At 24.5% G+C, this 13982-nt stretch overlaps 4 protein-coding genes across 9 annotated transcripts in view; 2 read left to right on the top strand and 2 right to left on the bottom strand.

Moving 5' to 3' along the window:
- LOC102675170 (ATP-dependent Clp protease ATP-binding subunit clpX-like, mitochondrial) overlaps positions 1 to 2978 on the top strand; it is a 4239-nt gene extending 1261 nt beyond the window's left edge. For 3 of the 5 annotated variants that reach the window (XM_006617190.2, XM_006617188.2, XM_006617191.2), the window contains 6 exons: positions 180 to 338; positions 427 to 624; positions 710 to 858; positions 946 to 1135; positions 1347 to 2248; positions 2425 to 2978. In XM_006617190.2, coding sequence (XP_006617253.1) covers positions 269 to 338; positions 427 to 624; positions 710 to 858; positions 946 to 1135; positions 1347 to 2248; positions 2425 to 2676 — 1761 coding nt within the window. In that variant the 5' untranslated portion in view covers positions 180 to 268 and the 3' untranslated portion in view covers positions 2677 to 2978. The remainder of the gene's footprint in view (positions 1 to 179; positions 339 to 426; positions 625 to 709; positions 859 to 945; positions 1136 to 1346; positions 2249 to 2424) is intronic. The other 2 variants (XM_006617192.2, XM_006617193.2) reach the window with 2 other exon arrangements.
- Positions 2979 to 4096: 1118 nt separating this feature from the next.
- Positions 4097 to 6219, bottom strand: LOC102675772 (solute carrier family 25 member 46-like). Its single transcript, XM_006617194.1, has 5 exons — positions 5803 to 6219; positions 5411 to 5693; positions 5241 to 5297; positions 4895 to 5171; positions 4097 to 4807 (listed from the first exon to the last, which is right to left on the bottom strand). Exons 1-5 carry the CDS (start codon positions 5966 to 5968, stop codon positions 4397 to 4399), a joined length of 1194 nt encoding a protein of 397 aa, XP_006617257.1. The 5' UTR covers positions 5969 to 6219; the 3' UTR covers positions 4097 to 4396.
- Positions 6220 to 6553: 334 nt separating this feature from the next.
- Positions 6554 to 9453, top strand: LOC102675912 (asparagine--tRNA ligase, cytoplasmic). Its single transcript, XM_006617195.2, has 9 exons — positions 6554 to 6824; positions 6921 to 7331; positions 7394 to 7551; positions 7627 to 7770; positions 8042 to 8190; positions 8284 to 8412; positions 8526 to 8775; positions 8863 to 9126; positions 9190 to 9453. The coding sequence occupies exons 1-9, from the start codon at positions 6791 to 6793 to the stop codon at positions 9319 to 9321; spliced, it is 1671 nt and encodes a 556-aa protein (XP_006617258.1). The 5' UTR covers positions 6554 to 6790; the 3' UTR covers positions 9322 to 9453.
- Positions 9454 to 10421: 968 nt separating this feature from the next.
- The window catches only part of LOC102676053 (dmX-like protein 2), an 18343-nt gene continuing 14782 nt past the window's right edge, over positions 10422 to 13982 (bottom strand). For both annotated transcript variants that reach the window (XM_006617196.2, XM_006617197.2), the window contains 6 exons: positions 12153 to 12213; positions 11787 to 11995; positions 11533 to 11677; positions 11201 to 11418; positions 11031 to 11114; positions 10422 to 10960 (listed from right to left, as the gene is read on the bottom strand). In XM_006617196.2, coding sequence (XP_006617259.1) covers positions 10844 to 10960; positions 11031 to 11114; positions 11201 to 11418; positions 11533 to 11677; positions 11787 to 11995; positions 12153 to 12213 — 834 coding nt within the window. In that variant the 3' untranslated portion in view covers positions 10422 to 10843. The remainder of the gene's footprint in view (positions 10961 to 11030; positions 11115 to 11200; positions 11419 to 11532; positions 11678 to 11786; positions 11996 to 12152; positions 12214 to 13982) is intronic.

Genomic DNA, 13982 nt, shown 5'->3' with positions numbered 1-13982 from the left:
AATATTTTTATTTATAATATTTTTATAATAGTTTAATTTATTTGTATAATATTTTTATTATACAAATAATAATATATTAGATTTTTATTATCCAAGTTTTTTCTAATAATAACAATACAAATATATTTTTCTAAAAAATATAAAAATATTTCATTCTAATATATTTTACTTTGATTTAGGCTTTGTTTCAAGTGCACACTTTAATAATTACTACAAAATCTTTCTTTTTGTCTTCCACATTATATTTGTGTAAGAAAAACAAACAAAGATGAGTTGTGTTCGTTGCTGTGTCATCAATGCTGGTCGTATTGCATCTTCAAATCATGTAACAAATCATGGTGAGCATATAATACATATAATATTTTAAAATTATATATTATTAATTATTTGTTTTATTTTAATAAAAAATAATTATATGTTTATTAGTTCACAAAATTGTGAGAGTTGCTGTTATTAGATCATTAACAATTGGTAATACTTTGGGAAAAGCACCCAGTGAACCCACTCCACCTGGTAAAGATAATAATAGTGGTGTATCCTCTGTTGGAAATGGTGGAGGAAAGAAAAATACTCTTACTTGTCCAAAATGTGGTGATCCTTGCACACATGTAGAAACTTTTGTATGTAAGTAAATAATGCCTTAATATCTTTTTTTGCATAAGTTAAAAAAATAATGTTTTTTTCATCATAAAAATATCTTTTTTATTAGCATCAACAAGATTCGTTAAATGTGAAAAATGCCATCACTTTTTTGTTGTATTATCAGAGGTAGACTCAAAAAGAAGCCTTAAGGAAGCTTTAAGACCAGATGATACCAAACAAGGATTTTACAGGAAACCTCCACCACCACCAAAAAAAGTAAATTTTTATTCTAAAAGAACAAAGAATTTTATATATAATTTTACAATATATTATATTATATCTATTAATATATATATTTTACAGATTTTTGAATACCTAAACAAGCATGTTATAGGTCAAGAATATGCTAAAAAAGTTCTAAGTGTTGCTGTTTATAATCACTATAAACGAATCTACAATAACTTTCCAGTACAAAATTCAATGCAAAGTTCTATTAATACAACTGGTTCACAAGATTTAAATCATCCTTTCACACATAGAGGTCTTAAACCACGTAAATAATAATTTTTCATTTTGTATGTAATAATGTAATATATATAACATGTTTTTTTGACAATAATTAATATTCAACTTATATGGTTTTTCCAATATAATGTTTTTTGTATCATGTTTTTAATTTAAATTGTTATTAAAATAATTTTTAATTTAATACGTAATTATTTCAGTATATAAAGTTTAATAATGTTTATCTTTCATTATCATAGATTTATTACACATTTCAACAATTGGAAATTCGCTCGGCGTTGGATTTCAACAATATCCTACAGGAAACGAACATAAATCAGCCGAAAATCAATCAATTTCCGGATCTGATATTCTTGATAGTAAGCAACATCAATTAAAATTAGAAAAAAGTAATATTTTATTACTTGGTCCAACTGGAAGTGGAAAAACATTGCTCGCGCAAACAATAGCTCAATGTTTGGATGTACCTTTTGCAATTTGTGATTGCACGACACTGACACAAGCAGGATATGTCGGTGAAGATATAGAAAGCGTTATTGCAAAACTACTTCAGGATGCCAATTACGTAGTAGATAGAGCGCAAATGGGTATTGTATTCTTAGACGAAGTTGATAAAATTGGTGCTGTTCCTGGCATACATCAACTACGCGATGTTGGCGGAGAAGGTGTCCAACAAGGAATGTTGAAAATGTTAGAGGGTACGATTGTGAACGTACCTGAAAGAAATAGCTCTAGAAAATTACGTGGAGATACATTGCAAATTGATACTACAAATATTTTATTTGTTGCTTCTGGTGCTTATAATGGATTAGATAGATTGATTTCACGACGTAAAACTGAAAAATATCTAGGATTTGGTGCATCACGATCTTTTGAGAGTCCAGGGAGAAGAGCTGCAAATTTAGCAGATGTTGCAAATATGTCACCTTCTACAGAAAAAGATAATAAAGAGAAAGATGTATTGCTTCAGCAAGTTGAAGCAAGAGATTTGATTGATTTTGGTATGATTCCTGAATTTGTTGGCAGATTTCCAGTTTTGGTACCGTTTCATACTCTTGACAAAAATATGCTGGTTAGAATATTGACTGAGCCGCAAAATGCTATGATACCTCAATATCAAATGTTATTTTCAATGGATAAGGTACAAATTATTGTTTTAATAATCTTTTACTATAATTACTATATTAATATAGCATATTATATAATTCAATAATCCATTTACTAATTACATTTAAAATTATATTTATTTAATTCTTGCGTATATGCACTTTAACATTGTATATATTGTTTGTATAAGTTGTTTGTATATATTCATAGGTAGACTTAACTTTTACATCTGAAGCTTTAAATGCAATTGCTTCATTAGCAATGGAAAAAAAAACTGGTGCAAGAGGGCTTCGAGCTATTATGGAATCACTACTCTTAGAACCTATGTTCGAAGTGCCAGGTAGTGATGTAATGTCTGTTCATGTAACTGAAGGGTGTGTGCGAGGACAAGAAAAACCACAATATATCAGAAGAGGTGATGTTACTGAGGAAGAATTACATGCTCAGCATATACATAATTAACAAATAATTCATGTTGAAGATATATTACATATTTGATCGATTTTTTAAGAAAATTGTTCAAAATTCACATTCTGCAATAATAGTTTTTGATCAATATAAATTTGTAAATAATGTGTTGATTGTAATCTATGTTTTTTTAATGAAAAGAAACAAAAGATTACATCACACAAATTATATATATGGCAATTATAATTCTATATTAACTTATTTCATAAAAAGTTATAGATAGGTAAATCAAATCAATTGTGGTATGTATTTTGTGTTCAAGTAATTCGTAACAATATAAAAGATTTTGTTACTGAGTTGTTCTTAAATATATATAAAGATTATATATAAAAATATGTGTGCAAACACATATATAAAAACTATATATAAAAAAATTTCATTTTACAAAATGAAGAAAAAATTGTGATTTTTCTAAATTAAAATCATTTAAATATACTTAGATTAGTATATTATAATGCAAAAATAAGTTGCAAATGCAATATTTTTACATCTTCTTTTTGCATCTCTAATTTATAATAATTTATTATATAATAATATTATTATATAATTATATTATTATATAATAATTTATAATAATTTACGCGTTTGCTCTATACACTATTATTACAGATAGAAAACAAAATTAATATTTGTTATTTTATGGATATTATATAATATTATGTAGTATATATAAATGGTTTCTATACATACCATATTAAAACTATTAAAAAGTATACAAAAGTTACAAATATATGATCAAAATTGCACGAAACTAGTACAGATACATTATATATTGTTACATAAATATATCTTGTAGAAAAAAAAATAATCTAAAATAGATTCAACTTTTACTTTGATACTATTTCTAAATAATTGAAAGAATTTAAACAAAAATTTAGAAGAAAAATTTTTTATCAAATATTAAATAAAATATATTTAAGTTTTAAAATTGAGAGTGAATATATTTAAATATAGATGATAAATTTTAATAATGTCAAATAAAATGGAGAAAAAAAAAATAAGATTTTAAAAACTGCATGTATTTTCTAAAATGATTATTAACTATTTCTTAGAGACAGATTTTATTGTCAGTTGTTTCATTTCATTTTACATATATATAAAAACTAGATGTAAATGAAAGGCTGTGTAATATATGATGCAAGTTAAAAAAAAACTGTATACATATAAAATTGTAAACAAATGTTGAAAGTAAATATTATGTTATATTTTCAAAAATACCAATATATTTATTTTTCCATTATAAAGAGTTGAAAATCATAAGGCGTAAAATAATTTTCCAATGTTAATTTAGAATAGTTTCATAACTTGCATCTTTACAATTTTTAATTTTTATGACGTAAGTATTTTAAATAAAATATGAAATGAATCTTTGCAAAAAATTTATAAAATAAATATAATTTTTTCATATATATAATTTTAATAACAATATTTTTTTATTTCTCATTTAAATATGTATATTTAAGTTTCATAAATTATATATACAATAATTTGGAAAAATTTGATTCATTTTTTTGCAATAAATCAAAAAAGATTAAAGTGTTTAAAATTACTGAAAGTGTTACATTATTGATTTGATTTAATAATAATAAATGGAAAAAATAATTAATATAATATAACAATTTTATATATATATATATATAAATACAATATGCATTATATATCTAGATTGATCAATACACACAAAGGATATTACTAAACTAATATCAATGCTCTTTTATATATCATTATAATACCATTGTGATGGATCACGTGTTGATTTTGGTTTTGGTCTTAATAATGTTCTTAATTCTGTCAGTACCCATTTAACAACCCTCACTATGACAAGGTTTATGGAAAATTCCAAAATAAGAGCACCAAATCCTTTATATAAACCAAGAGGACCTTCAGTAGATATAATTGTACTGTAACAATCGCTTGCACCACTATATCCTGTTAATAATGGTGTTACGCTGCGTCCTGTATCCAGGTTATCAATAATAGTTCGTGTACCCTGAAGATGAAGTCTGTGAATCACTGTTTCCCAAGGATAAAACAATGCTTCTGCCATAAATGTAGAAATTAATGATGACTGTAATTCTATATCTTGTGCAACAGTTTCTGATAGCAAGTCCCTGCTATATGCACCCTTGATATTACATATAAATAATATTTAAATACATAATTTTATATAAATTCAAGATAAAATTTTATTTTGTCAATAAATAAAACATACCCTTAATTCTTGAGATTGTTTTTGTCTAATATGCATAATACGACTGGTAACTCCTTGAACAGCTAGAGTAAAAAGATATTTGGATACTCCATAAGCAACTGTAGGTGGCAGAAGAGAATAAATGGGAATTAATCTGCCTTTATTGCTCACTTCAACTAAACGAATTGCACCATCTCGAAAAACATCTAATATTCCAGGACTTTCAGATGCAATTTCAGATTGTACTGTCTCCACTAATGATGCAGAATAAAATGGTGTTACTAAACCTATAGAAACACTGTCATATTTTCTATTAATTTCTTCTGTAATTTTTAAAATGAGAAATGTAATAATATTGGTATATTACCATTTAAGAAGCACGTGTTGACCAAATGCTTTCAATGAACTATTACATGTTATTTCCCTAAAATTAATAAATATTTCTTTATTATTATTATTGTTATTATTTTATACCTATTATTATAAAAATTTGAGAGAAATTATTATATATTTAAGATCATACAAAGATCACCTTACTTTGGCCATGGTGTTATTTTAGAAATGAAATCTTCAATAGCTAACAACATTCCTTTTACAAGCAGTACTGATCCAATTCCTTTCCATAATGTATTTATTCCTTGAGTTTGATGAAGCCGTACAACTACAGGTACCAAAGTAATTGGTATTATATGATATTTGTTCAATCCAGGATTTACTTGACATTGTCTCCTTAGAACAATAAGTGGATGAACTAACAAAGTTTCAGTAATTAAAGTTGCTAATCCACAACCAGCAACCATATACTTTTTTACAGCAAGATCTGTACAAGATATTATTTTTTTAACTTCATCAATGATTAAAAATTAAAAAGTTCTCTGTTAAAATTTCTATTATATTTTAATAAATTTCATATTTTGATTAAAACTGACCTCCTTCAGAAGGAGGACTATCTTCAACTAAAGGATGCACAGCAGGAACTTCCAAAGGACGAATAACCTCTTGTGTAAAGTAAGTATGAGGAAAATTACTTTCAGTTTCCCAAGATTTAATAGGTTTTCCTCGATATACTCTTTCGTAACTTTCCAATCCCGCCATTGTTTAAGAGATTAATTCTTAAAAATTCTAATTCTGCACATTCTGTATTAAAACTGTAATTCAATCAATTTCTCATTTCTTTTGAGTCGACTCTAAAATGATGTTCTTCTATACCACTTGTAAAGTTGGTATATATGATATGCGATTATCACATCGCGCAATCTAGTGAATTACAAGAAAGCAAACGTAACTAAGAAATTATTATTTTTTAAAGTAAATTTAAGTATTTCGATTTTTCCATCTTGTATATAATGCTAAATATCATTCATTTAATGTAACAATAGTAATTTGTTTGTTTCGAATATTAAGATTGTTTAATCAATAATATTTTTGATTAAACAATATATTCTTTATTATAATTATTTATTTTTATTACAAATTATTTATAAAATAAAATATAAATAAAATTTAATGATTATTGTTTAATATATAAAGAAATAATTATATTATATTTTAATTAAATCATATAAATATTATATAAATTTGAATTATAATATAATACATAAAAGTAAATAATTATTTCATTATTATCTGAAGTGCAATGCAACTTAGTATGCAACTATGATAAAAATATATAGCGTATTCAATATATGCTGAACTTTATCGAAGTAAGTTCTACATAAGTATGCAGTTCTATATTGTATCATCGACGTGGAAATTACATCATTCAAGTTTCAATATTTTCAAATTATATTGAATTTTATATTCTTGTATCATAAAATTATAATCTTATATCGTAAAATTGTATTATTATTAAATTATATTATTTAAAATAATTATTATAATACAATAAATTTAAAAAAATTATAATCAAAAAATAATATGCCGGCGATGGAGTCTTCTGAATCATTATTAGGTAAAATATTTGTTTTTTTAAATTCTTGAAAATAAAATTTATCATAATTATTATTATTTAGTAAAGGAATAAAAAAGTTTTATATTTTTTCTTTAGATGCAATTTATATTTCTCAAAAGAATGGAAACGATGAGACAGGTGATGGTTCTAAAACTAATCCTTTTAAGACAATTTTAAGAGCAATGTGTCATGCAGGGAAAGAACCATTTCCACCAATTTATCAAAATTCTCCTAAGGATGATAAAGAGTATGAATTAGTATCAAAATCTCAATTAAAAAAAATGCATAAAATTTGGGCAAGGAAAGAGTATAAAAATGAAGATAAACAAAAAAAATTATTAGAGGATGAAGAAAAAAGATTGAAAAATTTGGAAGAAGCTAAAACAATTATAATTCAAGAAGATAATACTTTGCCATCTGCAATTTGTATAAAAATTCGAGAAAGTATTAAGTATCGAGATCAACGGATAAAAGTTTTAGGATGGGTACATAGGCTTAGACGTCAAGGTATAATATAATTTATATATTATGAATTATATTTATAGAAATTAATCATATAACATTTTTAGGAAGAGCACTTATGTTTATCACTTTGAGAGATGGAACAGGTTTTCTGCAATGTGTATTTACTGATACTTTATGTCAAACATATGATGCATTGACCTTGTCTACTGAAGCTTCTATTGAAGTATTTGGAACTCTCAAGATTGTACCAGAGGGAAAAAATGTATTATATCAAATGTATTTGTAATTTTAATAAGAGTTTTTTAATTTTTTTAGCTTTTTAATTTAATTTTCTTAGGCTCCAGATGGGCATGAATTGCATATTGATTTTTGGAGATTAATAGGAACATCTCCTCCTGGTGGTGCAGATTCCATTTTAAATGAAGAAGCTCTTCCTGATGTCCAGTTAGATAATAGACATATTATGATTCGTGGTGAAAACGTATGATAATTATGATAATATATAATCTATATATATATAATATATATATATAAAGTATATGTAATATATAATAAGCTATATATGAAAAGTATAGTAAACTTTAATTTTTACTATTCGATTATTATTATGGATAATTTTAATTAAAAAAATGTAAAAATTACAAAAGAAAAAATTGAGATCATGAAGTAACATTAAAATTTATATTATTATGGAATAATAATTTTTATTACATGATATCATATATAATATAACAAATTATAATTTATTTTAGACATCACGTATATTACGTCTACGGTCTGTATTGACTCAAGCATTTAGAGATCATTTCAATGAAAGAGGTTGTTATGAAGTAACTCCACCGACATTAGTACAAACGCAAGTAGAAGGAGGTTCAACATTATTTAAGTTAGATTACTTTGGGTAAGCAGTATTTGAATTTAAGTTGTTCATTTAAAAATATTGTATTCTTAATATAATTTAATTATTATTCAATAATCTAATCTTTCATTATAGTGAAGAAGCATTTTTGACTCAAAGTTCACAGCTTTATTTAGAAACTTGTCTTCCGGCAATGGGCGATGTATATTGTATCGCACAATCTTATAGAGCAGAACAATCTAGGACTCGAAGACATCTTGCAGAGTAAATATACAGAATTTGAAGCTTCTTATATTTCTTAGTGGTATTTTTATTAAAATATATATTGATATTATTAATATTATAATTATTATATAAATCAAATTTTTATTTTTCAGATATACACATGTGGAAGCAGAATATGCATTTATTACATTTGAAGACTTATTGAATCGATTAGAAGATATGATATGTGATGTCGTTGATCGTGTGCTTAATTCAAATCTTGGTTATCTTATTAAAGAATTAAATCCTGATTTTAAAATACCAAAAAGGCCATTTAAAAAAATGGATTACAAAGATGCAATTGAATATCTTCGGGCTAATAATATAACCAAAGATGATGGAACATTTTATGAATTTGGTGAAGTATGTTCAATACTTTTTAAATTTCTTGATTATTATTTCACAATGACGGAATTAATAATTTTATTCATTAATTTTTTTAATTTATAGGACATTCCAGAAATGCCAGAGAGAAAAATGACCGACACAATAAATGAACCTATAATGTTGTGCAAATTTCCTGTAGAAATTAAATCATTTTATATGCAACGTTGTGCTGATAACAAACGTCTTACAGAATCAGTGGATGTACTTTTACCGAATGTTGGTGAAATAATTGGAGGTTCGATGCGTATATGGAATTATGATGAATTATTGGAAGGCTATTCTAATGCAAATATTGATCCAAAACCATATTATTGGTATACTGATCAGGTAAATATCAATTTTCATATATGATAAATATATGAATTAATTTTTCATTCAATTTTTTTTTAGCGAAAATATGGAACTTGCCCCCATGGAGGATTCGGATTAGGTCTTGAAAGATTTTTATGTTGGCTTCTTAATAGGTATCACATACGCGAAGTATGTCTTTATCCACGATTTTTGGAACGTTGTCGACCTTAAATTACATTATTTATATATTATTTATATCAAAATATAAACATTCATTCTATTATAATAGATAAATTATCTAAGCTTTTAAATTAATTAATTCAATTATAAAAATATTTCATGATTAAAGTATATACTTATATAGTTTTTGTTTCACTTACTAATCTGTAATTTTATATTTTTTATTTTAAATAGAATACATGAATTCAAGTAACACATAAAATGCAGGATAAATTATTAAGATTAATTATAGGATAGATTATTAAGATTAGTTATAATCTAAAAAAAATCCTAAAAAAATCCTTACCCTAAAAAAAATCGAAATAAAATAAAATAAATATCGAAAAAAAAATGACAATAATATCTGATAAAAAAAAAGTATAAAAATTTAAAAAGAGTCAAAAAAGAGAAAATATAAATTAATAAATTAAAAAAAATAAAACTAAGATAAGTTTTTTTAAAGTTATGATTATAACTGATATATATATATGATATATATATAATATGATATATATAAATATATAATTGATATTAAAAATGCAAAACATGTTAAAGAGAATCAAATATAAAGAAACTTATTTTTAATGAAATTATATTTCATAAAATAATCGTTTTGACAATGCTACGTATTTTATATACACAAAAGTTAGTTGTAAATAGTTTGTAACTATTTTTTTTTTTCTTACTCAATTCTATATTTTTTTCTTTTATATTTTATATCGTATGTACACAAATGATACAATACGATAAATAATAAATGTTCTATTTCATCTATATTTTCATTCATGTCAATTTACACATTTATCGAATAATACATTTAAATATTTCCTTATAAGAAAAAATCTCTAACAAAAATTTTATAATATAAATATCGAATTACGGAACTAATAAATACGAAAACAATTGTATCTTATGAGAGAAAATTACATACAAATACTAGATTGTGAATGTAGAAAGAAGATAATATAAGTATGTTTAATACTTATTATTTAATTAATTTTTGCTAATTTTTAACTTTATGTATTTTTATAGTACAGAAATATACATTATATAAAGGAATAATAATTAATATAATGTCCAAGTTGGAAAATCAAAAAAATATAACATGAGAATTACTTAGACGCGCATAAATATGTTTAATAATATTCGATGAAACATAATACAGATAAAAATATTTAATTCTACTTACAATAAGAGAAACACAACATTTTAATAGTAAATAAATTTACATTTGAACGGAAAAAATATTTTCAGTGATTATTTTATCTTCTTAACAATTTGAATATATTCATATTTATAATATGAGTATAATAATTTTTCTCTTTTTTCTTCTTCTATATTGTTATATACTGATATTTAAAGTTTATTATTTCATTGTATTCAACAATCAATCTCAAACGATTAAGAAAAAGTTAACAAGGAAAATATATAATTGTATATTTGGTAATTATACTAGTAGTAATTGTTTTATAGGCAAATGGGCTTACTGTTAAAATATTTTGCTAACAGAATGTTATCATGTTTTTAAGTTACTTTAGTATAAAGTATGTACGACGCAATCGCGTTCTGGTAACTGACGAACTTTCATAGATCCATCTGCACCACATGAAAATAAACGACCAGCAGAATCGACGTGTAATTGTGTTACACCCTAGGAGAAAATTATTAATATTATTATTTATTATATTATTATTATAACATACATTATTGAGTTAACTTACTTGTCCAATATTTTTAAAGAAACTAGATCGCGGATGCTCTCCAGGAAAAGAATAAAGCAAAGAATGGACGGTTAAACCCCATATCTGATGGAAAATAATTAATATGAATTATTATATACTAAATATTAATATTTATTATTAATATATGTTATAAATATTTTATATGTTACCTTAATATCACCATCTCCTGCTCCACTCACAAAAAATTCTTCATGTGGATCAAGAGCTAAACATTTGATAGCCGATTCATGAGCCTGAAATCGATGTCGCTGCTGTCGTTGTCGAACATCGAATATATTAATATCACCTTTCTTTCCACCGCTAATTAATAACTGATGTTGAGGTGCAAGTATCAAAGAGCTAGCTCCTTGTTCATGACATGTGAAACCTAATAAATAGAAAGATTAAGGTAAATAAATATCATATACATAATACAAAATTTATAACGATTATCGGATTATGTTTCAAAAATATGTAAACAAAATGACTTTAAATTACGCACCTTGAATTAAAGATTTATTTTGTGGAAGTAAAGTATCCCAAAGTGCAACATTACGTCCTTCAGAACCATGACCGGCAGTTGCTATTAAACTACAAGCACCAAGGAAGACAAAATCGGCCGTCACCTTACTATGACATTGATAATTCTGGTGACAGAAACGGAACAAATTATTTTCATTTAATCTAATTTTTGTAATATATATATCTAAAGATAAAAAAACTAATTAAGTTATGATTAAAGATAAAAATTCTTACGAAAAATGGTCGTGCAGTTCCTTCTCTGCAAGCTACTTGAAATAAACTCAAATGTCCATCAGAATCTGCAACACCAAACTTATTTCCGTGCTGTGAGAAACGTACACGTGTTACTTTGGCAAAAGTGCCTGGTGGTCTAGGAGTTGCTACTGCTGTTTGATGTCCCCATTCCCAAAGAGATACTGAACCATCTTGAGAACCAGTCAAGTCTGTTTATTTATACATTAGAGAATTATCATCCAGCTATATCAATAATAATTTAATTGTTTAAAATTTTATTAAAAAAGTTTATTTACATATTTGTTTACATATTGAGTAGTTATATTCTGTTTGAAATTGTTTAAAATTTATAGATAATATACTTACATAATGGTAAAAGTGGATGCGAGGAAATTCTTCTTATACCATCGATTTTATGCTTCAGGATCTGTAGAAATAAAATTTTGAATGTTGTTAAGCACATAGAGATTATATAATTATTAATGAACAATTATTCACAAACAATACGTATTTTACAAATTTTTTTAGAAAAGAAAAAAAAGAACTAACCTATGTAACTCTATAAATTTTAGCGCACATATATTAGAAAATGAAAAAAAAAAAAAAATAAATAAATAAATAGAGGGGCGTTCAATGCTAATATATATATGTATAATACGTATACATATGCAAGTTATATGTATAAAACTTAATATTAAATAACTTAGTATTAATTAGTCTGATTCCTGGTTGTTTTATAAACGCATGCTATCAAGTTTTTTAATATTGTTTTCTTTCGTTGCCAATTAGGAAGTTAAAATTTGAAATTAAACGATAGCTTTTTGGATAGATATATCAACAAATCAACGAAATAAAACGTATTGAGTTACACATAATAATAATAAAATATCCCTTATTTATTTTATACCTTTTTCCCTTTCAATGTGCTTGTTTAAAAAGCGTTCATCTATTGATCTAATCTAGGCTCGATAAGCTCGCTAAATAGGCTCGATACGTATTTGGGTCCACTAGATTTCCAATTATTTTTTTATTGTATAATTTTTGTATAATTTTCTATTTTTAATAAAAAAAGAGAAAAAAATTCTATTCTGCAAAACGAAAGCTAGCGAACCCATTTTGGAATTCGAAAAAGAATGCTCGATTCTTTTGTTCAAAGTGAATAATTAATTTGAAGGAAAGCATAATAACATAATAATTAGAGGCAACACTCAAGACAATGGCAATCAAAGGGCATCAATTTATCAATGAGATTTTTGTACATTCATTAGGCATGCAGTGTTATGAAAAAAAAAATTTGAGAATCTGAACATTTTTATCGATCAACTTAACTTATTTACAGTAAATTTACCAATATTATTTTGGTAACATAAAATTAATAAATTAATAATCGAGATTATTCTACAGAAGTAAAATTTACTTTTTTTAAAGATGTACAAAATATTAAACTTCAATAAAGTGAAAATCGAATTAATGTATAGCAGTTATAATATACAGAAAACTTTTTTATTTACTGTAAAATAATTGATAATGATAATGACGATGATTGTGGTGTTGGTGTTGGTGAAGATAGTGATGATAGTGTAATGTTCATGGAAATAATGATGATGATAATGATGATGGTGATGATGATGATAATGCTTATAACGACGATCACGGCGATGATAACAACGATGACGATGACGACGAAATGATAATAACGTAGGTAAAAATTTAATATTAATAAAAAAAAACACGATTAAAAATATATGAAACGTATTAATATATCATATCTGTCATATCAATTTGTTTATATAGCACTAAACGGTTGCTCATTCGTAAAATCTAGAAGCGATAATTTCATTAATTTTTAATGATACATTAGATATAATAATACATGTAACGTATTTGAAAATAACTGATTAATTTTTTGTATCACATACATTGAATAAATTATCTTTTTATCAATTGTCATGTAATATTCTAAATTAGAATTTTTGAATTGAAAAAATTGTAGTAAAAAATAAATATATTGTATTTTTGTAACAATATTAAATATTAATTTATTTATATATAATTAAATTAATATTTAATGCTCAATTGTATCATGAAGAAAATTTTTTACATATATGTATAATTTTTACTTTAATTCTATGTTGCTAATTACTTTCTTAGATCTATAAACCATTAATACTTTCGTTAATAATATAAAAGAATTAT

Source organism: Apis dorsata, unplaced genomic scaffold, assembly GCF_000469605.1.
Source record: "Apis dorsata unplaced genomic scaffold, Apis dorsata 1.3 scaffold_293, whole genome shotgun sequence".
Taxonomy (NCBI): Eukaryota; Metazoa; Arthropoda; class Insecta; order Hymenoptera; family Apidae; genus Apis; species Apis dorsata.
The sequence above is the reverse complement of the archived record's forward strand: the minus strand, read 5'-3'. Positions and strand labels throughout refer to the sequence as shown.

Bases quoted from the DNA above. Each gene is read 5' to 3' on its own strand.
- LOC102675772 (XM_006617194.1), bottom strand. From the start codon at position 5,968: ATGGCGGGATTGGAAAGTTACGAAAGAGTATATCGAGGAAAACCTATT. The intron at 5,694-5,802 runs GTCAGTTTTAAT...TATCTTGTACAG, and splicing joins TAGTCCTCCTTCTGAAGGAG to ATCTTGCTGTAAAAAAGTAT. The intron at 5,298-5,410 runs GTAAGGTGATCT...TATTAATTTTAG, and splicing joins AAAATAACACCATGGCCAAA to GGAAATAACATGTAATAGTT.
- LOC102675912 (XM_006617195.2), top strand. From the start codon at position 6,791: ATGCCGGCGATGGAGTCTTCTGAATCATTATTAG. The intron at 7,552-7,626 runs GTATTATATCAA...TAATTTTCTTAG, and splicing joins TTGTACCAGAGGGAAAAAAT to GCTCCAGATGGGCATGAATT. The intron at 9,127-9,189 runs GTAAATATCAAT...ATTTTTTTTTAG, and splicing joins ATTATTGGTATACTGATCAG to CGAAAATATGGAACTTGCCC.